The 25,076-nt window shown below is 36.5% G+C and overlaps 1 protein-coding gene across 10 annotated transcripts in view; it reads right to left on the reverse strand.

The window, feature by feature from the left end:
• PPP1R12A (protein phosphatase 1 regulatory subunit 12A) overlaps positions 1–25,076 on the reverse strand; it is a 117,613-nt gene that overhangs the window by 34,807 nt on the left and 57,730 nt on the right. For all 10 annotated transcript variants that reach the window (XM_065041238.1, XM_065041235.1, XM_065041301.1 and 7 more), the window contains 7 exons: positions 20,732–20,850; positions 11,872–12,031; positions 9,802–9,946; positions 6,802–6,876; positions 6,269–6,357; positions 5,980–6,137; positions 3,293–3,420 (listed from right to left, as the gene is read on the reverse strand). In XM_065041238.1, the coding sequence (XP_064897310.1) occupies positions 3,293–3,420; positions 5,980–6,137; positions 6,269–6,357; positions 6,802–6,876; positions 9,802–9,946; positions 11,872–12,031; positions 20,732–20,850 (874 nt within the window). The remainder of the gene's footprint in view (positions 1–3,292; positions 3,421–5,979; positions 6,138–6,268; positions 6,358–6,801; positions 6,877–9,801; positions 9,947–11,871; positions 12,032–20,731; positions 20,851–25,076) is intronic.

A 25,076-nucleotide genomic window follows, 5' to 3' on the forward strand; every position in this document is an offset into this window, starting at 1 on the left:
ACATGGATTTACATTATTAATTCACATAATTAATTTACATTAACTGTGGTAATTCATGCTCCTTCCAGAGATTTGAGAACACAACCGTTTTTAATCATCATAGAAGTGTTCAATTCGTAGGGGAGTTGTGGTGAGAGACAACCTATACACTCATCTCTTACATTAGTTAATGAGACAAGAAATGTAAGACTAATCAAGGTATACTACTCCTCTAACCGTTAGAAAAACCCACACTTTGTAATACACACTGTGATCATGAGATGCAAACTTAGAAACATGCAAATCCAGTATCAACATTTTGATTAAATATGTTATTTTGCAACCTGTACACAAAGCTGTGCACACCAGAACCTCACCAGAGATTTTTCACCCTTATTGGGCACAAGAACAATGCCAGTTTTGCGCAAGCCCTGCCTCCATGATGCAGGATCTACTGACTCCACGACAGGCATGATAGGAGGAATGAAATCAGACTAAAGCCAGTTAAGACGAGAGAAAGATGAAGATTGAAAGAATGGAAAATAGAAACAAAAGGTTGTTTTAAAACCGCACAGTTTGTTCCTACGTTCATGTTATGTAGCTCTTCATTACAGCACAAAATACCAAAAAGCAGTAAGAGACTTAAAACCTTAGTAACAGATTCCTTTTAAACACAACACAGCAGATTTAGCTAATTCAAAGACAGAATTACAGTTTGCACAGAAGAGGACAGCAAAGCCTGTTGACCTAACAAGGTCCATGGACTGCATTCTCATATGGTTGAGAATACTGGAAGATTCACACTAAAATATCTCTAATCTTCTTATCATAGTTCACTCACATCCCTTAAGCACATCCCATGCTGGCTTAGCTACCAAACCCACACCTTCACTCCCAAACTGGCCTTTCCTGAGTATCCTCAGACAGAAAGCAGAATTACTGAATGCCATACAGAGTGAAGAAAACCCCACTCCAAGCTTGGTACACAGCACCTGCACCACCTGTGAGCAACACATGGCTTGGCCATCTATGGTCTAAGAGCAGAAGAGAAGCTGCAGCAGCACTGATGGTGCAAACCTGAAAAGGTGGTTGCAAGGGTAGGTGGAAGATCACACCTAAGGTGCTGTTTTACCGTCATTACTAAGAAGATTTTCAAGTCTTTTTGTTCATTGATATGAGCTGCAACTCCTTCTCTAGATCACTTGTATGTGCCACGTTACAAGATGATCAGTCTTGACATGAATGTGCATTTATTTTGTAGCTACAGAAGGCCCTGAATTTTTCACACATAGTATGAGAAAGATAACTGCAGTTTACTTTTAACCTGCACCTTTTACCTTTAAGACCAACAGGACTGCATAATAAAATTAGAACTAAATGCCAGTGTATTAATTATTTATAAAAGGCTACCATTCAGCTTAAAATCATACCCAATTCTTCTTATTAAAAAGTTCCCCCTTGCCCCCCATTGCCATTTAATCACATACCAAAAAAATCATGTTTATTTGATCATTCAGCTCTGGAATATCAAGCCACAGCACAGTTAGCAACAATCTGGTAACGTACTATTACTGAAGGTCATACACTTTAGAAGGCTTTTCCATAATATGAAATAAATTGATTGGAAGGGACAAGCTAGGAAACTTTTGACTTCAAGATGAATAATGAACTGTTTGAAATGTTAGATATCTTAATTGTCATTGCACGCTGGAGATTCTAAGTGCAGTAATAAAACTGGGTAGAGGGTATATCAGTTATACTGTCCAACTGTCACAAATGCCTGTATTACCAAAGTGATTTCAAAAAATAAACTATATAAAGTAGGCCTATTTCCCAGCAGTAAAATCTTCACTCTATATTTGGACTCATTCCAGTTAGGCACAGCTAGCAAAACAGCAATCACTCACAACGCCGTCCCTCCCTCATGCATTTCCTATGGTTTGTATGGAGAACTTGTGGCTCCCGAGTTCTGCGCAGCTCCTGAGCGATGCAAATGCAGCTCCCGTGACGCAGAACGGCAATTCCTTACTGAGCCAGCAGGAACCATTTAGATTAATGTCACGAGGCCACCATGGAATCCAGCTGTCTGCACAGCTGCAGAGCTCGGAGGGGGGAAGCGGCAGTCATTCCTGCCCGTGAGCCATGCCCACGATTCCCCTCTCGCTCTCGTGCTTTTTTAAGATAAATCTTACGGACATCAGTCATAATTTTTGTAAAGCAGCTCTTGGGATAAGGAAGGTTGGCCCAACCCTGTTGTACAGTATCACATAATATGATGCAGTTGGGCAACTGTTATATTATACTTTGTAAGATGAAACATCATTAGGTTCTATTGTGAATATGAAAGTACAACTCCAATAAACTAAATAAAACACATACTATTCACACAGCAGGACATCTTCTCTCCCTACTCTGGTTTCAGTATATCATGGCTACTGTTCCTCCTGAGCACACTTATCAGAAACATCAGTAGAGGGTTATGCTTTCATTATGATGGGTACAGAAAAGTTGTAATAATTGTCAAAGGAAGCCTTAATGGCTTACTATCCAGTTTGCTTAGATATTCTAAATATTTGACTTGTACATCAACTACTGACTATGCATTATTATCTACTGTAATTTTTTGCCCCAGGCATACATATTTTCCTTTTGATAACCAAAACTAAAATTAATTCCAATTAACTTTTCACATCAAGCTGTAAAAAACTTCCTGTGTGCAATATGGCTTTGGTAGGTGTGTTTTGGAGCTGTGCATTGAATAAATCATGTGTCTCAATTCTCCAGCTCTTACTGAAATCACAGTTGGGACCTACAGCACTTCTACTTCTTATTTCAGGTATAATTTTCAAATTCTGTGCCTAAGCACTAGCTGAACGCTTCCAGGGACTCCTGAAAGTACCTCAGTCACACCTGCCTTCCTTAAGTGCATCACAAATACAGGAACAGAGAGAGAGAGACACTGAAATTGCAGTTTCTAAAAATTCTGGAGGAGTCTGACAAAGAAAAGACTTTCAAAAATGTTTAGCTTCGGAAAAACAAGAATTCCAGTCACTGTGCAACAAATTTTTGCTTTTTTGAAAGGATCTTATGTGCATCTATTTTGTAGTTCTGTATTTTAGATCCCTCCAATCAAAACCATTCAAAATTTAAAAGAAACAGTTTTTGCAGAAAAACACAAAATATTTTAGGAATCGGGGCATATTTTCATCAAATCACTGGATAACCCCATCTACTTTTTATATAAGAAACAAAAAATGTATGCTAACACAGAAGAACAGAGATCTAATATCAGAAGAAAGGTATTTTATTTTACCTTCTTAACAGGTGATGTAGGTGCTCCTTGGCCACCAGCTACCGAAGGTGCTGTCACAGCTACTGATCCTGATTGTGTACTTGTGGTATTTGCATTATTAGTTACACCTGCTAAGGTTTTGGTCTTATCTGCAAAATATTTACAAGAATTTAATTTTAATTTTTTCATTCACAATTTCTTCATTTCTACAGCACAGAGCTGAATTTCTTCTGAACAAATTTGAGAGCAAACTTTCCCAACGGCATTATATTATTTATTCCTCAGTGTTTTCCACCTCATTCCCAATTTGTATCTTAGTTAGGTCCGTGTTTTTTCCACAACACTCACACATATACAAACATTTTTTAATAATAATGCTCAGAGATGCAGAGACAGAACCACAGATTCATTCAGGTTGTACATGACCTCGGGAGATCCTAATTCGGCCTCCTGCTCAAAGCAGGGTCAATATCGCACACGGACCAGGTCGCTCAGGACTTCGATGAGTCAAGTCTTGAAAACCTCTAGAGAGATTCCACAGCCTCCACAGCAGGAGGTATATTGGCATGTAATGGTTAATTTGAACTGCAGAAGATGCTAAATCAAAGTAAAACATTTATGCTTGGATAACTGTGTATGTTGAGCACAAAGAAATAATTAACTTCACAGAGAATCCAGCCCAGGATTACAGTCAGTAGAATAAGCTGAGAGACTTGACTTCTGGAGTTCTGACTTTCCTTTTGCTTCATTCCTGCTTTGTCCTTTGTTTTTCTTCCCAAAGTTTCCCTGTTCACCTACTCTATCTTCCTCTGCTTTGTCCTTCCTGCCCACATTTCCTCCTCCGTCTTTTGTTTGTGTACCTTAACCCTTTTTCCACAAACAAACCCAAAATGTCATGGTTGTGACACAACTGTTGTCACTGCACTTGCTTGAGCTTCATAATCTTACATCTCACTTCTATTTCACCTATTCAAATTGCACATTCTTTGGAGTGGGATGCTACATCCTATCTCTAAAGTTTGGAGCAACATGGGGTTCAATTCCCATTGGTTTTTGCCCTACTACAAACATACCTTTATATCTACAATACCCATAGAGCGTAGGAGCGGTTAATTTATAAAGTATGCAATGTTTTCTTACAGTGTTCTCATATCTAACATTCAAATTCAGCAAAGTACCAACCTATGACTGGAAATCATATAAGCATTGGTATTGCTGTTACACACTTGTTTTAGTTAGGGACTTAGGTGGACTGATGTTATGAATAATTAATGATGCAGTAAACAAATGAAAAAAATGGTTTACATCAGTAACTGTGCACTTAATGGAAAGTTATGTTAAAACACAAGTGAAAATAAAGGCTGGTAAACTTCTAGGTCATGGTGATAAAACGTTCAACAGGGCAATGTGGACTGACAGAACGATTCAAAATGATGCACTGGCAGATCTGCTGGAAATTTGCAAATGAGTAAACCAGAAAAAGTTATCAGGAATTAAAGAATGGAAGGAGCAAAATGGATTTTTCACAACTGCATTCTGAAATTATTTCAAGGTTGGCAAGAACATAGCTGTATGCATGACTGAGCTAACACTGACTAACTCTCAAAAAACATTAACTATCTCAAACAAAGTAGGTTAAAAACACAAACTGCTGAGAATTGTATTTTTTCAGCTTGTTTTCCTGTCCTTTAGGAAATGATAGCTTCATATTCGTATTTGCCTTCTTGGTCTTACCGGCATAAAATGAATTTATTTTTAGACTGCATTCTCCCATAATCAATGAAACAGAATGTGTTAGGAGAACATTTGCAATATCCCAATAGATTAGAAATCATGGTTTCAAGTACTTCAGAATATTGAACGCTGTTAACATATTTTACAACCGGAAGGCTTCTTGTAATCTCAAGGTTTTTCACTAGAAAACTACCTTAAGCTGAATAATGGGAAAAAAGGGAAAGTACCAGCTTGGAATTTAGAGATGCAGCTCCACAGGGAAAAGCTTAAAGTCCAGCTTGCCAAATAAAGTATGATAAAGCCTTGTTGATATTAAAAACCCCTAAGTTTACATAAATTAATTCTTGTGTCACAGTCAAAGTTTCCTGGCACAAACTATCTACTGGTAACGAACAGAACACAGTTACCAGAGTCATAAAGTTCAGGAAACATTACGGTTAGTTCAGTGTCTGAGAAATTACTACATGTTATACATTACAAGTGTTTTGAGTTTATCAAAGCTCAGTCTCTGTAAATGAGGGATGCAAGAAAACTAAGTTGAAAGACTAATTACAAAGCTTGACAGATGTTTTTCTCCTGTTCCAATCTCTATACCAGTTCCACAAGCAAACACTGCTATAAAGACTTCATTTCTGATTTCATCTAACTTCTTCAGTGTTTTCAGACATGCTCCTTAAGGCTTGTATTATTCCAACTATTTGATTAAAAGTATCGGCTGTTAAATAGTCAATCAAATAAGTAGGTTAATTGGCTTAACCTAAATAGCCACCAGGAAAGACACCTTTTTGATATCTCTGTTATGACCTGACTTTAGACATGTGTATCAACTTGTTTTAAAACGACTGGAAGCTTAGTGGAATGCAGAAGAATAAGTGAAACTTAAGATACTAAACTCTGTATAATAAATCATGATATTAAGTAAGTAAATTTGTAAAGCAAAAACTTAAAGACAGACAATACTACAAACAACATACCCGTCTCTGCTTCGGATTCTGAGTCATCATCCTCTTCTTCTTCACTAGAACAACTGGATTCATCCTTCTTTCCCTCTTCTTCCTCATCTGCTTTTTCTTGCTCCAGAGCCTCTATACTAGATGCATTCTTTTCTTGCTCCATAATCAATGTCTCTTTACTGAGTTTGAAAAGAAAAATACTTACTAAGTCCTGAAAAATTTACTGAAGTTTGTCAAGCAGGACTTTGTGACAGCTTATAAAAGTTATCTTTTTTTATTAAGAGCTTATTAGTTTTCCGAGTTTACTTACTTTTTGAATGATTTTTGTGTCTGATTATTATCCATGTTGGCTGTGGATTCAATTAGGGGAGATTTCTTTTCCCGTTTTTCACTATGAAGCTTCAAAACATATAGAACGATGCAGTTAAATTGACAGAATGGTTATCACTGTGACAAGATTACAAACAGAGGGAAATTTCCTCTAACTACTACAAACAACAGAATGTGCATAAGCTTTTGAAGTGTCAAAGTTCAAAATTCTGATATCTCAGAAACTTAGTTCAAGAAGTTGTTAATTGTTGATACTTCAGATCATGAGCTACCTGCTGGCGAAGGCACGTAGAAAAGCACCTTCTTTCTTCCAAGGCTTTTTAGTCACCATAATTGACCAAACAAGGACATGAAATAACTTTTGAGATGACTGTGACATTACCTGAACTGAAGCTCCAAATCAAACCTTTGTTTTTAAGCTATATGCTGCTCTGAGATGTGTACCATGGTCATATGCACAACCGAGTATAACATATATATATGTGTACATATACACACACACAAAAAGCCTACCAGATTCTGCTTCTTTTGTAATTCTTCTAAATATCCTAGAATATCTTCATCTGCCACATCAAATGCTGTCTGCCCCTGGAGAAGGGGAAGAAATAAAACACCATAACTGTAGAGAAGAATTTAAATATAACAGATTATGATGCCTTATCACATGATGATGCTGGTAAGGAGCACATTCAGAGAGGATTTAGAATGTATAAGCCAAGGTCTATTACAAACTATTAGTTAGTCAGTAGTTGAAAACAATGTTGCAATATTACTTTTTTGGGTAATTGAAACAGAAATGTCTACTCTTGATGAGTAAACACATTTTTTTAAGAGATAAAAACATGACTTCAAAAAAATTTTGCTGTCCTTTGAAGGAAAAAACTACAAAGGAAAATAATACAGATGGAAAGAATATGAGTATCATAATATTAGTTCCAAACAACTATTCCAATTGCAGATGTATGGATGAATACTGAGCAGTTCAGTATCCTCTCCATCTTAGACTACTACATACAGCTTGATTTTTTTAACTTTAAATTATTCAAACAAGTTATACTAAATCTAAATAGTTAAACTTTCACATTTTCGCAGTAAAACCTTATTGTACGTTTTACATTCTGTTTTAGAAGGGATCTGCTAACAACCATTTGTTCTCATCCTCCTTTAGTGCATGATTTCCATTGGACATGTACTTGAATAAACAGATCATAATGTGATTCATCAACAGAGTAATCCTGTCAGTTGGAATTTCGTCAGCTTTCTGTATCTTAGATCTACATAGTCACTGCAATTCTTGACTAGACCAGATGCCCACAGGACAAGAGATTCTATCTTTAAGGTCTGAACTGGTAAAGATTTCAAAAATTCCCTTTCTTCATCTCTACTTGAAGGTGAGAAGGGCTGAAGCTCACAGTTTCACAAAGAAAGCCTAACTTACTTTGAAACTGCAATATGGAGTTTTGTATTTGGAATTTGCATTCAAATACAAGAAGGCTGGAATCTAAACATAGTCCTACATCCATTGGTATAAATGCAGCTGCCCAACACTGACCTGTGGACATTCTGAAATGTTGGGAGGATCATGACAAGATCAGTCAAGTAAGTGCTTCTGTACAATAACCAGCAATAAAAGCAGACCTGTCATTTAAAAGTAGTCACAGCAGCTTATAAAGTTGATTAAAGATGTTCATATTTGTCTCCGCTTATTTCAGTTTCTCAAAATGTGAACTAAAGGCAAACATATTCCTACTTACACTGTGAACGTTATCTTAACTGTTTAGAAAGGATGGACGTTCAAACTACTAATGTTCACATCCATAAAACTTCTGACCATACAGCAGAAGCACGTGCACCTTTCAACAAGCATTACCCAAAACAGCTTGAGGTCCTCTGACATGTGAACTATTCCATCTAGTATAACACAGCACTAACCTGGAAACTAAAGAACAAAATTATCTCAAGTTTATATCTGCATTATGACTACAGTTTTTAATCTGGTCTTCTATTTTATAGGTAGCTATTAAGTGGGTTTATGAAAAAACAAACAAACAAACAAGTTAGACCTACCTTGACCAGAAAAAACAACTTAGCAAAAAAACCTGTTGTGGCTGGAAGGTTTTATCTAAACTCAACCCATAAAAGTTGACACCTGAAGTCAAGTGCCTAAACAATAATGGCTGAGTTCTCCGAGATGCTAAACACCTACAGCTAAAACCAAATTCAAAGGAATTTTCAGTCTTCAGATCTCCAAAAGCAAAAATGCTTACTAGCTTACTTCAGAACAAAACAGGCGAAGCTTTCATAGCTTGCACAGACAAGCCCATACACCAGACAAAGCAGCCTACATCTCTCTGTACCTCTTTCATTCTTATTCTTGCCCCAGTTGAGTTGAACATACTTTCATGAGAATGCTCTCTGGAACACCGCCTTCCACATCTCACAACCCCAGTAAAAAGTCTAATAGATAACTCGATAAACTGGTTTTAATTCATTGCCTGAGCTTTTGATTGCCTGATACAATATATGGCTATACAGCTGATATGCAGAAGTTCTATGAGTATTATACAGAAACAGAGTTGAAGCTATTGTAATTCCAGATTTCATTGATTTTATTATAAGGAACCTCAATTTCTAAGGAAGAAAAAGTCAACAAAGACTAAAAATGTTAAGCAGCTGTAGTTTTGCCCTTATATGGAGTAAGTAGTTGCTAATTCATGATGTGTACCTGCATATTCTCCTAATTTATTTTTAAAAGTTTATGAAAAAATTTAATGAAGAAGCTATCCTAAAAAATGGGCAGGTAATTTACATATACAGTATTGACAGAAATTGGAAGCAGATCAGAATCTCTCTGTAAAACATGGTGCAAAGAGAAGAAAGAGAGCTTCAGTACTCACACGGCTGAATGAAAAGTTTTGGATCTTTGTGATGCATTTGTGAATCATGAAAAATCTATTCCTGTTGGGAGCAACATCTTGCAAAGCTAGCAAGCTAATCAGGCCTTTGCATAAAAATCAAGGAAATATAGCTTAGGAAGCATTCAAGTTATGTCTAGGGAGCCCAGAGATGCCTGGAAGTATCTTCCAGTGTACCCAAACCAGCACAGTGATAACTCTTTAGTATAGCAACACAATCTGATTTTAAGAGTTAAAACACTACCCAAAGGCATCATAATTGTCTTCAATGATCAACTGAAAGCCTGTGTGCAATCCACCAAGTCGCCAATTTTGTACTTCTGAAATGTCAATAAACCCATTCTGTTGGGATTTTCCCTGTCAAAGACTACACAGATCATTTAATATAGAACTAAGCATGAAGTGGACCTAAAAATTAATTTAGACAATCAGAGAATTTCGTTTTGAACACAAACATGCTGTTTTGACAAAACATGCATTATATAAAGCTCCACGTACAGTAAACAGCAGTTTATCATCACTTTTCTTACCCTGGCTTCTAAAGTCACTTTAGAGACCAGAACTTTGTATCTTGACAAGGATTACATAAAAATCCTACCACTTTGTTGACAGCCTCCATATCACATAGGTTTTCCACTAAAATGCGACATGCTTCTTCTTTACCCCAGTGAGCAGCAGCATGAAGTGGTGTCCAGCCATCATAATCTTTAATATTTACATCGTAGCGAGCCTGTATTAAAAGCCTAAAGAAATTAAAAGAAGTAGATATTGAGACTGCTGACAGGGATAAACAATAATCTTTTGTAAAACCATCAAATTATTCAACAGTAATATTCTTCTCCTTTTTCATCATACATATTTTAGTTGGGCTACTGACAATCGATTAATTTTATTTCCTCACAGAAACTTTATTCTTTTCATTGTTCAGTAGGTATACATATTTGTAAGGAAAATTCAAGAAAAATAGCCTTTTCCATTTTCTTCTTTATTCAATTCCTCTTAATTAAAAATCCATTGCTTCTGTACAGTTAGATATTTTTCTCTACATGTGCAGTAACAGAGAAAAGGCCTTTTAAGGAAAGGGATGCTGTAGAATGTCAAAAAACTGTTAGATACAGTGTTCTTAACTAGTAAATTATTAAAACCTCCTCCTGTTATATTAGTTGCTACAAGCTGTTAAGTCTAATATCAGCTCCTTGAAACTTGCGTCTCCTCTTGTCATTAACATTTGATGTTGTAACAATCCAGTGTTTACATGCTTCGATTGCTCTCTGAGAGGGAGGGGAGCTCTTCAAATAAAGGACCTGCTTTTCAGTCTGCGTTCAACACTCACATTCGGCACGGCTCTGATGTGAGTGTCAGAGTGATGACACGCACTTAACCTGACACAGAGTTTTGTATAAAGGGCTATCAGCTCTCTGAAACACTGTCCATAATTATCACAAATCCTATAACCGTGAAGTAATCTCAAAAATTCTCCCCATTTCTCAAGAGCCAATATACTTAGAGTAATATCTTCCAATGAGTCAACTTGCACATACGCACAGCTGCCAAACTTGTATCCTACACAGAGCACACATTTTTGATAATTTGAAGCCATCGCAAAAATAGACCGCACGTATGTTTTTCCCTTCCTAGGAAAAGTACATGGACTGGACTACAAAAAAGACAGGAACTGAGAAAGATGAAAAAAATGGTTATAGATGTAATTCCCTTACAGATTCACGCTATTCTAAAACAAAAAATATTAATGCTTAATATTTTCAAACAGAATAATTTCTCTTCATCATGCTGAAGCATGAAGTAGAACTCTCATTCAGTAAATTGTATGTAACGGTTTTAACAATTAAAAAGCTCTGTCTTTCAGCTTCTGTGTTGATGAAGCATTACAAGGCCCTGCAGACCTTAAAGGCAGCAATACTCACAGAGTCAGGGTGTGTGCTCAGTTTCATTCATGTTACAATATATAACTGTTCATACTACTGCCAAAGCAGCCAAATACATTCACAATCACAGTAAAGCAATGTATTATTAAGTAAGCTTAGCTTCAATAAAAGCAGAGCTTTGATGAAAAACAAATTAAACCTCTGTCACAGTATATACTTGTATTGTGTTGTATTACTGAAAAGCCACCTGAGAATTATGGGACACCAAAAGCCTGAAGGTTTCTATAAAAGATTTCAAGAGTCATGATTTTCAACAACAATATAAAAAAAGTAAAATTAAATTCTATGTTCTTTAGGTCTGAAAATCTTTAGTCTGGATGAAAAATCCACTTTATTTATGCAAATTAATATGTTATCTTGAAAATATGCATAAACCAGAACGCCAGTTGGCACTATAAAATGGTATTAAGCTTGTTTACACAGTCGGCTTTAGAAACAGGGCAAGTTTATTGTCAATTTTATTCTTTTAAAATAAGTATTCAGGCTGAACAGGTCCACTGTGTTCATATCTTGAATGACTTAAGACAGAAAGCTAGCAGCATTATGATTTATGAGTGCCTGAAAACACAAAATCAATCTTTGAGGAAAAGATAGTTCTAGAGATTGTTTTTTTCCAAGATGTAATCCCTGAAAACCAGAAGTGTCCAACCCTTTTGATTCCAAGCAGCATTATATCAATAAGATAATCAAATATGAAAATTTTCCATTTAAACCACACTTACTTTAAGACTTCTGTATAGCCCTTAGCAGCAGCTACATGAAGTGCTGTACCACCAGATTTAGCATGCCTGACATCATTTATATGGCCGCTGTTGAGCCATTGTCTTGCATCTCTCAGCATTATTCGTTCTTCTTCTTTTCGAGCTGCCTCTATATCAACACCTAATTCAGATAGGGAGGGGGAGAGGGGAAGAAAGGACACAAAATATTTTAGTACAAATACTTCAATTCAGTTACGTAACCAATCTTATACGACCTTTACGTGGTACAATAAAATAAGAGGTAAACAACATGAACGATGTTAATGGTTAGATATGAACATCTCTTTGAAGATGAACCCCAAGTAGTTATGGAAACATCCATTACTGAATGACACTTGGCACGCATAATGCAATTTTTTCCCAAAAGAAGGACAAAAAAGCCCTCAACACTAAAACTGGCCCTTTGATTTTAAGAATGTCTGCCATCACAATAATAATCACTGAAGTGACCTGTTAAAAAAAGAGAAAAATGATATTTGAACCTTCTAAGCAGCAAAATACATCTGGTTTGATGTATCTGCAAGAAAGTGGAAAAAAAACCTACAATTTTTTAACAGGGACGTATCTCTGGGAATGAATACTTACAAGAAAGACAGAACTATGTTTTTTTATACTTTCTAAAGAATTTCTCATTAAATCAGTTTGTTTTCTCTGTCACTGTAAAACAGAAACCTTATACTCAAATAGCCAGGCCTTTGGAAATCTCTTCCCATGTTAGGTAAAAAAAACCAAGCCCACCAAAATCTTTTGTAGTTTGTCTCACAAAACAGTGATCACACACTGATGAAAAGGGAGGAACCCAATATAATATTTACAAGTATACACATCAGGTTAAACACTGAAAAAGAAAACCGACTCAGACCCTGAATGGGCAAAGCAAAGCACGTATTTGCAAGCATTTTTTAATTACTACCATATGGAGTGATCTATAGAACATAAGAGGAAAGTGGCCTTGAAGAGAACTATGCACAAGCATTGATTGCTCTGTGTGTGTTGAATGAAGAGTGGCAACTTTGTGAGGAAAGGGTACTTGGGAACTGTGGTCATCAAGAGCACTAATTCTACCTGAGTTGACCTCTAACAGAAAACCAGCGGGCCAAACTTCAGCAAAATTATTTTATGTGTACAATTTATCTAATCTTAGACACTGGTGTGCAGGGACTTGGGAAATACATGCTGTTCTTCTGAATTTTTAATTTCTTGTGGAGCAAAGCATTAACCTGGACATAAAAACAAGTGAAATCTAGAAAGAGGTACTGATTTGCTAGATAAGACTGCAAACTTCAACAGTATTCCTTATAGCCTACAAAATAGAAGATTATTTTTAAAACACTTTAGAGATAGATAATCCTTAACTCAGATCTAATTCTCCCTTCTTTCAGTGTTTTCTGCTGAAGCTTGACCTGCATATGTTTCTATCACATAACTTTCCTAACTGTCCAAATAATCAAATCACAACCATATAAAGCAGACCACAAACAACATTATGCAAAGCTAGAATGTCTCTTTCCAAAACTACTCTACATAATTAATTAATTTTAATTAACTTTCAAAGTCTTTATAATGAACAGCAACTTCAGGCTCTAATGTCTTCAAAGAAACTGTAAGCTATTAATCCTTTAGAGGATGAATAGATCCCCAGAATATGGAAGCCAAATGAAATCCAGCCTGTTGCCCATTTCAACATACAGCAGAAACTGAGCTAACGGATGAAGTGGCCTTCATTAGAAGATGAAGATTAGAAAATGAGAAGACATAGAATACAGAGCTAATCATATGTAGTACAATGCATCATTCTACTCTGTAAAGCATGATAAACCTGATTATAATAAAACAGATTAGTCAAGCTCTTATCAATCCACTGGTAACTAGAAAGCCAGAGAAACCAACTGGCCAACTGAAAGCAATTATATTGGCACAGCTGAAACACCCGTAACGCAGTGGATAGTTAACTGATACGTCTATTATGTTATGTGTGAATTAGTGTTTCACAAATGTGGCAATCTCCCAATTATAGAGCAAAAAAATCCTTGAAAATGACACGCCCAAATAAAAATTTCCTGAAATGCAGAAAGAAGGAATATAATTATTACATGCTTCTGGAAACATAACATGGCATTTGTTTGGTTTGCAGTAGCATACGACAGTGCTACAACAGAGTTCACTTCTTTTTAAACTATTCTTCCATCAATTCACCCAGTAACAGATATTTGTTGCCTACAAATACCTTAAGAAAAAAATAACTGAATTTTAAAAAATGACTAAACACTTCCCCCCAACAAACTAACATAATCAAAAAACAATCAATCAAACAAAAAAAAGTAGATCTGGTAAAAGTTTATGCTAAGGACAGATGAAAAGATAAAAGTTCACTGAGTATCAAAATAACTGAGGCAGGTTACACATTTACTGTTCTAAGCAGTAGACTGAACTCCTAGACTCATCCACTTCCTCAATTCAAACAATCATTTCATAGAATTATGTTCCATCAGACACTGATGAAAACCCATAATCCAGAGGCTAAGTATGCAAGTTGCATGAAGGTACAAAAGATTGTTGAAGCCCTAAGCAGAGGAAAAAGCTAAAATGTACTTGTTTGAAAGATGCTGTGGTAAAAATTAAATACATGGAAGCTTCCAAAACTGACTCTCTCAAGATTAACCATGACTAAATACATCTCAAGAGAGATTAAATTATGCATATTGCATAATCTTTGTAACTCTGACAGATAAAAAGAATGATAACCAGGAACTCTGAATCAATAACATATTGATAAATCACATATTCTTGTGTCTCCAGAAGGCTCCTACATATTGATGGGTGAACCACTGCAAACTGTAACTTCCTCGGGCTTTCATATCTGCTCGCCTTTCCAAATGACACAGCAGTGCAGACCAGCACATCCTGGGAAAATTATTCTCTAGAGTACAGTCATATTTACACGTCAGTGGTGCATGCAAAACACAACTACACAAATGAATAGTTTACATATGATCTGTTGATCACAAATTTGTCTGTCCTTATCAGCACGAGTAACCTTCTCCAGCCGAAGAATCCGATATAAATTCCTATTAGCGTAAAGCTGCTCCTGTGCGTGGCTGGTCGTTTTGAGGCACTTTTGTAGAAAGGAAGAACAAAGCTCTTCCTAAGTCCTGATCTTGAACTTCTAACAGTTAATGCCTAAGTGTACCTTCCGGGTATGCCTGAAGACCCAAAGAATTATGTGCTTTTGCAGAATAAGTAGCTAATAATGAATATAGATTTTTATTAATATCACAAACAATTGCATTTCTGAAGCCCGTACAAGATTTAATGGCTGCAGAGGACTAATGGCTGCATCAATATACTATTTTACAAGACAGTACATTTCTGATCATATTTCAACAGAAGAAAGTAGCAAAATCTTGGCAATCTAAATAAAATATCCCACTTTAATAACTGGCACAAAAATGGGAATTGAACTTTGTGTCATAGATAAAAAGCTGCGCTCTGAGATAAGCTAGATACAATTCCCATTATTAACTACAGAAAACAGAATGTAAACGGCCTTTATTATACCTTGTACAGACCTTTCTCCTTGCTTTTGTTTTCCAGACTCTATTAAGATATCAGGGAAAATGAAAATGCTCCTCGCACATTTCAAACACTTTCTTCATCCGGCCCATAGATGGCAATGCGCTGCCTCTGAGCTCAGCTCAGCCCCAGTATTCACTCACACCACCAGACACTTAACCTCTCTGGCACTCTAACAACTCCTTAAATCATTAAAAATTTGTTGCTAAATGCTTTCATTTTTTTTCTGATCAACAGGTATTATTCAAAATTTTCCAGCAGGTTTGAAAACGGTGTGCCATTTGGTGAGCGTTGAATGAAACTCAGCATAAATTTAAATGCTGAATCATTGTTTCAGGGCTCCTCAGCCATATAAAGGCATGTTTTATAGATACTGCATGGAAGATCAACCCACTTTTTACTTCATGTAGTGAATGTTTATATACAAATGTAATAGTTCGCATTTTATCCACATAAACAAAGCTGGGTTAAGCAATACATCCAAGAGAGTCCTGTTACATTTACCTATAATTAAGAATGAGGAACATTTGTTTCTCCTTGGAAAAGGAGAAATGATCTCTCCGAGAGTTACTGAATAGCTACTGCGCTGCATCATGAACTCCTGATTCACCTCACGTCACCCCTCCTCACTAACTCACCTCCTGAGAATGTTTTCTGTAATTCAAAATAACTGCTTAAGCAGTTAAAAATAATTTTAAGAGGACATCGGATGATAAACAGCTAAAAAATTGCTGCAAACCATTACATTTAACCCTGCTTGAGACCTGAGGAAAGGCAACATTTAAAACTGGTCTGGACAAGCCAGGACTAAAACCACAGCCGAGCGACATCTCCCTCCAGTCTGCTGGTTTTCACCAGTGCAAATGAAAACTTCACACTACTGGTAAAAGACAATTTCTACAACTACAAAATGCTGAAACACTGCAAAGCTAAAACATAAGGGATCATATCAAGAAACTGGAAATAATAATATATCTAATGAGAACATGGAATTCTGTGGGTAGTGGCATCTATATACATGGGGTTGGCCCATGACAAAGATATCAGCCATGTGGAGAAACAAAATACGTCCTACAATAATTTTTTTAACATATGAAACAGGCAAAGGGAACAGTTTTTCAGCACTGCTGTGAAATAATTTCCATAAAACACCTAGTTTTGCTATTTGTGAAGTGTTTGTGTCAGAAAATCTCTATACCTTACTAGAATGTACCTCTTCACAAAATATAAAACTAAACTAGGTTTTAAGCTTGAAAAATAATTAGGCCAATGACTTCCCTTTGAAGAAAAATGAAAAAACATAAATTCCCCTTTGTAGAAAAATGCTTTCCCTACTATTGGAGTGATATGACTTTACTTACAAGGTAGTGAGCCCCTCGTCTCAGAACTCTTGCATATTCCATTACATCACCAGGGTCCCGCTATATGTGCAGCAGAACACAAGGCGGCCTTGTCTGGGGACCTGTAGCCCACAGCCTGAACCAAGGGTCACAGCTCAGAAATGTCACATTCGGAGATCAGAGTTACCGAAGACAGCAAGCTGTTGGATTGATGTCCAACACACCTCACAACAGAACTTGTAAAACAAGAAGATTAATTTGGATCACTGGTCATCTCCTCCCTAGGCGGGTCAGATTTTGGAGTCTGATTGCTAAAGCGGGATGAGCAAACACTGCAAATCCCTCCTTGTATTAAGCCCATAATGTCACATAGAACTGAATTATGTTCTATTCTATAGCTTATCTCCATGAATTTAGTGTCTCCAGGGGCTCCTATTTTTTTGTCCTGTAGTTAGACATTTCCTTAAAATATAATCTGATGCCTGTGAAAATTGGGCATAAATACAAACTGCTGATCTGTGGAAGGAGGAATAGTTGTACAACAGAAGGCTCTGTTTGAACTTTTCCTATGAAGACTGAAGGTCTGGCAAAAGCAGTAAAAAGGGTGAGCTAACACGGTGATTCTCCTCAGATTTCTACCAAAAATGTCACACGTCATCACTTACAGATATCTGAAATCACAATGAACCTGACAGATCTTCCCAGGCAACCTTTTGCCACCAAACGACTCTGACTGCGAACGTCAATATGTAGGAAGCCATACTCACAACATCAACTAAGCAACACAAAACTGAAACGAAAACGAATGATAGAATAAATACACACGGAAAGGCTGCAAGGCAAGACTTAGAGATAACGTCCACTCAATTTTCATGCTGCATGTTTTACCTACACAGAGGCAAGATTTTCTTTGGCACTCAGGTTTGTTTTTCTTCAAAATAAATTGGCTGATCTTCCACTACCAGTAACACTGAGATAGGGCTGATCTTTCCACAGACCTTACAGTTAATGTACGTTATCAAAACTGTGGCACCACTTTATTTTATACAAGAAGCAATACCAAAGTTGGAGGGATAACTGCATTCAGCCACATGTATAGTCAAAGATGAAACTGTCACAGCACATCAGTGTTAATTCCATATTAGCATAAACAATTAAGTTTCTACTTAAGAGTTATGAACTTCTCTGGCCACAACGTACATGCAATTAGGCATTTTTCAAGAGATTATAATAATGGCTAAATAATCAATCTTTATATAATATTAACTTCATATGCGAGTTAAGGATGCCATCAAAAGTACATGACTACAATATTTTTGCTGAGACAACTGTCTCATGATTTAGTGCAATATCCACTACAAATCCCCATCCAGATTCATACCCTTCCTATTGCATTCTCATCCATAATCACCAAATATTTTCTGTGATTTCATCCCTGCAGCTAAAAGCCCTTAGTTCTTATAATTTCATACACAAATTCAGAAGGAGGGATGCAGCATGTTTCTCTGAACCTGAAACTCCTAAGTGGTCTAACAGCAAAACAAGCTCGGTAGAATACTTTTGTATAAATTCATTCATATATGTGTGTGTGTAAATATATACACATACATATAAGCAAAATAAATTTTATATATATATACACACATATATATATGTAAATGTTATATATACAACCACAGGCTTTGGTGCCCTGTTGAGATCAGGAAGGCAGAAATGCTGTCAGGGATGCTCGTGGAGCAGATCCAGCTCCTGTTCTCCACACAGGGAGGTCCAACCACGCTCAAGTGCAACCCCAGCAAGTTTCTTCATCGCACAACATGGTCACTCATTCCACCAATATATTTTTCAAATCATCTTAGGAAGACCAATCTCTGAAAATCCTTTAGCCAGTCAGCAAGCCAACTGACATAAAAATGTAAGAGGACTTCCACAGTAACTGAAATCTGATATTTTAAAACAACCTGAATTATTCCTTTAGAAGCTAACAGCTACAGTGTGGGAATATCTATATTCTTCTCAGACTTATAATGACAGTACCATAGATAGTTTATTGTAAACTTTAAATATGAAATAAATAAACCACACTGAAATTTTCAGTGAATTGTGAAATTTAGTTCAGGTTGACAATGCTAACTTTACAATTGGGCTGTTCAAATAATTAAACATTGCAAAAGAATAAAAATTAGCACATAATGTTGAATCTCTGCATTGTAAAAAGAGAACCCTATATAACAAATAATTTTTTTTTAAAAAGCAAATACAAATAAGACATTTTGGAAAAGAGTTCTTTTCCAAAATAATGTCAGTTTTAACAAAGAACTACTACAGTCAATTAGGATAGCACATCAGTAAAGTCAAACGTTTCAAAAACAACCTTAAAGAATTTAGGTTGAGGCACATTCCAGAAACAACTCTCCAGCAAAGATTGACAGTACTGTTTGAAAAGAGAACAACATTTGTTTTCCAAACTAATTAAACCAGACAAATGGTAGTGCAAATTAAAAAAATATTCCCAGCTATCTAAACTGATGTTCTTCGTGTGTTAACTATAAAAACTGCTAATCAAAATTCAGTTAACACGACAAAATTAATGAATCAAAGCCTTTGTGAAATCTCCAGTCTACTTCTGTGTATGAATATGCATCTTTTATTTCTCTGCATATCATGTCATTCACTTTCTCTTTATTATTTGCTTTGGGCACTGAATGGGTTTAACCACACAAATTACATCAGAGCAAAGCCTGAAGCAACTAATTGTTATTAATTATGTAAATATGTCTTGCAGATATAACTTAAATGCTACAAAAAAAGTAACGTTTTCTAGGAGGAAGAAGCCTTTTAAAAGGCAGGCAGGAGCCTAGAAGTAATGCAGATGCAGTCCCACAGCACGTGCCCCACAAAGGCTCCATCTTCACTCTGAGTATCATCTTCCTTCAATACACAGTAGAACTCGGACCACATCACCCCAGTTCTTGTACTGGGAGTGCTGGGACAGCAGCGCATTGCTACTGGACTCAAGATGTCAAGAACTTAATATTCTTTCCTCTGTGGAATGGAAAAACCAGAAACTGATTGCAAAGATCTTTCACTGGAAAATCCACCTGAGGACTGGAACATGGAAAACAGTGGTACACCACTGAAATCAGGAGGGGTAAAAACAGCAGGGAAAAACGAATCAATATGCTTTTTCAAAGGCAAATGATACTGTCAAAATTTTATACCTATCCGTTAACTGTTACACGAACGCTCACTTAGATAGTGCTCTCAGGAGAGTACAGAAAACTGGGCAGAACTTAAAGGTTCATGATGGGTTCTCAGGCCAAAACCAAGTGCAATCTAAAACCCCTTATCCCAAGACATGGTTTTGGGCATTTGGCACTGCAGAAGGGCATTCAAAACGTCAGAACTAGACACAAAGGGTGATTTATAGGATACAGTATAGTTGCTTACTCTTGTTTCAGTTATTCTATGCTTTCTTGCAGTCAATGGAAAGAAACAGTTACCTCAGGGCTGGATTCACCTCATCACAAAACTGACGTACGAGTCACCCTAGAAGTGCCTATTTCTCTCCTCTCTGAGGCAGAAATCTCTTCAGAGATAGTCTAAATCTGGGATATAGAAGTCTATATCCCAGATGCACTAAACACTGTCCTTAGTATCTGAATACCATGTAAATTCTGTTAAGTGAATGCAGAAACCCAATCAACACCTGAGTTCAATACTTCTGACCTCTTTCTTCACAAGAGGTTGGTGAAAACACCTAGAAGACAGCTTGAACACTACACATTGTATTGACAGTTCTCCTTAGAAAATAAATTGAGTGACTTTAAAATTCCTAACTTACATAAGCTTTCAAAAATGTATTTAGTGTCCAATAAACAAAACCACCCTTCCCTATTCAAAATTACCTTGTCTATTTACTTCATTCTGAAGCAGCTCTTCCATTGCCTCTTCTTCAGCAATATCTAATGGAGTGTCTCCTTCACTATTTACAGCTCCTACATGTGCTCCTTGACTAATTAAATACCTGCAAATCGAAAAAGAAAAACAAACTGTAAGCAATACAGTAAAGCTGATGCAAAACAAATAGCAGCCACAAGATACCATATTCAATGGTTATATACATGCACACATATAATTCATAGAAACAACCATATTAGGTATAAGTAAAAAACCTCATGATGGTCAACAACCCCTGCATATTTGTCTTTTCACCATAATACCCATAAATACAAATAGCACTTTGCTCTTCAGTTTGCCCCAAAGACTCCTGGCGTGTTTAAATACATACTTGCAAGAACTGAAAGAAGAAAACGGTGAGATGATAAACAAAAAGGAACACAAGGCGTACAGAGGTCAAACCACTGATTCCCATGAACTCCTTATATTAAGCCATTCCTCCCATGTTCAGTGGCACATCATGTTTCTCTGCTTTGCCGGAACAATAACTCCTGATCTCTGAGGCAGCTTCATAGAGCTAACAAAACAAGAACCACCTCTGCTCATAAAGTCAGCTTTTGGTGAAAGAAGAGGCAAGGGGAGAGAAGAAACAGTACTTTACATTCTATTCCAACCCCACTAAGTGTTTTCTTACTTAAAGTACTACGGTCTCGGGAATCAACAGTCCAGATGCAGAGAAATTTATTTCTGAATTTCAAATTAAGTCAAATGGATCAATTCCAACAATAAGTCACAAAAGGATTAAGTTATTTCACTGTATTAAACATAAGCCTATGAAGTTATTGAGAACCTACAGCTTTATATATAGTCTGTTTCTAAGTAGACAATGAACAATAATTAAAACATCAATTCAGATCAGTCTTACACCTTCTGTCTATAACATTTCCACTTCCCTAACAAACTCAACAGTTTGAGCCATGATAGGACTTCACACAAGAAAAAAAATGCAAACATTACCTCCTTCCTTGCAGAACTTAAACTTCCTATAGATTTGAGAAAAAAAAAAAATCTGGAAAGAGACCTAAAGAACTAGCTATCCCTTTGGTAACAGGTGTATGAAATCAAAAGTGCCTTCTTAACCTCACTATTGCAAAATGCCAAATGATGCAGGAGCCAATCACAAAATTAATCCAACACTCACACAAATGCTCTTTTTTCTGCTTAATTACTGCCAATTAACAATGACAGATTCCAAATCTACAATCATATTTACCTTATCTTTATTCGATAACTCAGCATCAAGTACTCTCATAAATTTCTATTTTTTAATGTATGATTTAAACAGTGCTTGTTATTAAACCTCTGTAATTACATCAAGAAGAGGTAGGAACTGACAGATTACAAAATGGAAATTAGTTTCCAGTAGTGTAACTGTATGTCCTGGCATATGCATCACCAGTTGCCACCACTAACTTTGATGCTGATATGCAGTGCTGGTTTTATTCTGTTCCTCTGAAAAGAGTGCCACGGTGACTGTTAACACTGTGCTGTTTAAAGATTTAACTACTGTGGGAAATAAAAATTAATAAAAGGCAACAACATTTCTCAACAATACCAGTTGTACTGTTCTAACAGTGACACAGCCTTCCAGGTTGCAGATCAGATAATTGCTATGCAGGGTGTCTGCTAAACAGGCAAAGAAGCAGTGGGGAAACTAACTTAAAAAGACAAAATGTTGATTCAAGACCAAAATCAACCACTGACAAAAATATTTTTATAAAAAGATCCCAAATCAACATTCATGTTCTTTTGACACAAAAAAGTGATGTCTTCAAAAACCTGATTTTTATCTCTTTCCACATAATACCTATAAGGAAAAATGAAGGTATTTTTGTGAGGAAAATATGTATCCCATTGAAGTGAATATATTGGGTCAGCCTGGTCTAAAACTTACAGACATGAGAAAAGGAGCAATGCATAACAAAGTGTAGGGAATGAACAACAGGCTACAGGAGCATTTCAGAAAGTTATTATTTAGATACATGAACAACTTTATGCTCAAATGATCCTTCAAAGCAAACTCCAAAATAGAGCTGCTTCCAGACCAAAATCAGATCAGCAGAGCAAGGGGCATTAGTGGGGTTGGAAGAGGAGTTATGTGAGTTCCCCTTTGCATGTGCTTACAGGCTTTGATTTTCTGGGTCAGCAAAGGAAGGATGGGTGAACCTGCCTTGAGTTCACAGGATGTAAAGGGATGTGACAAAGAGGAGGACGAAAGGAGGAAGGCTCCTGGCCAGAGAAGCGAGAATGGTCCTTTCCCAACCTGCCTTCAGCCGCTTCAAGTGGGCCTCCCCACTTTATCCCAACCAAAGAGTCATAATGATCCCCTCAAGTAAATTAATAGTAAAAGAGCATTACTCAGTCTAAACCAAATTATGCAAATTCCAACTACTTTAAAGACATCTTGTAAGCCTGCAAGTGAAATCCATGTTTGTTCTGCTTTTCACACCATTTAGTAATAAATGCCCCTGCCCTGAAAACGCTTTATGTGTTTGTTTATCTTCATTTACAGTAAAAATAGTTGCAGCAAAGTCATGATGGAGTTCAGATGGTACATGAAGTCACCCTGATGCCTACAGGATTGTAGCTTTAATTGGGAAACCAAGTGCTACCAAGGGGAGGGACAGCAATCGTTTCAGATGTGTAGGTAACTTGACTCTGCAACACATACAGAAAGGAAACAGATTTGGTAAATAAGCTTGTAAGGCACAGCTGAGTAGAAGCCAGAACCAGAACAATCCTAAAAATCAGAAGGTGTTTTTTAATTTTTTTTTTTTAATCTTTTTTAAATTACTTTCCAAAAGATTCTACTTCAACTTAAATGTTAATTAAAACTTACAGTATTACTTCAAATATGGGTGCATTTGACATTTCAGTTGTTCTGGTACCAAATCTTCACATGCAACAGCATATTATTGTGTGTAGGTATGTATGGCTGTTTAAAAAGTCACCCATGTTTTGCAAGGAAAAACCTGCAAATAATTGCTTGGATCTTATCTTTATTAAGTGGGTGTTACCTTCGTCTTGAAATTTCATCTTTCTAAAGCAAGTAAGCATAACATAACTTTAATTCCTCAGCTGATATTTAATTGGTAGAGTGACATGTGTACAGTGAAAAAGGAATTGGAGCTGTAATAAAAAGTCCAGAACCATGCCCTTTGACACCATGTCCAGAAAAAGGTGCTTTTTGCAAACTTGGATATAGTGGAAAATTGAAAACATACAGGACTCCCATCATCACTTACTTACAAAACATTCTGGTAAAGTACTTAAATGTGTGTCTTTTGTAATTTACTTGTTGCAAAATGTCCATGTTCAACAGACACCTACAGCAGAATAATTCAGAAAATAACAACGATAAGTTATGTAATATCCTGGTAGGCGCTCTTTCAAATAGCAAATAAACGAGAAGGCAACAGTAGCTTGATCCATAAGATGGTTATTTTTGGATCTAAAGATTTCGAGTGTTGATACTGAAGCTAAAAGGTACCTCTTCCAGACACTCTCCTGGTCTGAGTATGGAGAATTATAAGTCTCGCAGGAATACAAAGACAAGAGCAGGAAAACAAAGTAACTCTTGGGACTTTTGCCCTGATGTTTCCATGACACGCATTATGTAGTCTGCAAAAGACTGGAAGAACAAGTCTGCTTTGTGACACCCTAGTTTTATGCAGGCAAAACCACTTCTATTTTAAATTTGTCTTTCAGGAATCACTGCTGTATACTCCTCGATAGCTATTATAGACTGAAATTAACAATCTTGAAAAAAAACGTGAAACATTTGTTTTCCGTAATTATTATGAAACCCAGACTGTCTCCCATCATTTTATGAAAAATACATTTTAATACCTTTCATAAAGAGTTGGAATCTCAGTATCTCTAAGACAATAAATACCAGCCCTTTGAGATTACTGTAGAAAAGCCAAACAGTCCACACCAAAAACAAGCTAATGAACTGGAAGCAAAAAGTTCTACCTAGCAGCTTGACTTACACTTTGAATTAAAAATCTTTAGGGCTGACTTCTGTGTGTGTGTAAGTCGATTAACAAAATGCATATAGTGAGACAGAGCAAACAGAGAGGAAAACACCTCTCTGAAGACAGTTACACCCAAACTTGAGTCTTCCTGTATTTGTGAATTTAGGAAACATTTACTTAAGAACCTGGAAGATGCTCAAACTTTGCCTTTACTAAAGTTTGCTAGTGCTGACAACAACATATGCAGCAGATAACATTTAAATGTCGTTTATCTCAGCAACAGATAGAGGGGCCTATGTTTACATTCAAATCTCAG

Source organism: Columba livia, chromosome 1, assembly GCF_036013475.1.
Source record: "Columba livia isolate bColLiv1 breed racing homer chromosome 1, bColLiv1.pat.W.v2, whole genome shotgun sequence".
NCBI classification, from domain to species: domain Eukaryota; kingdom Metazoa; phylum Chordata; class Aves; order Columbiformes; family Columbidae; genus Columba; species Columba livia.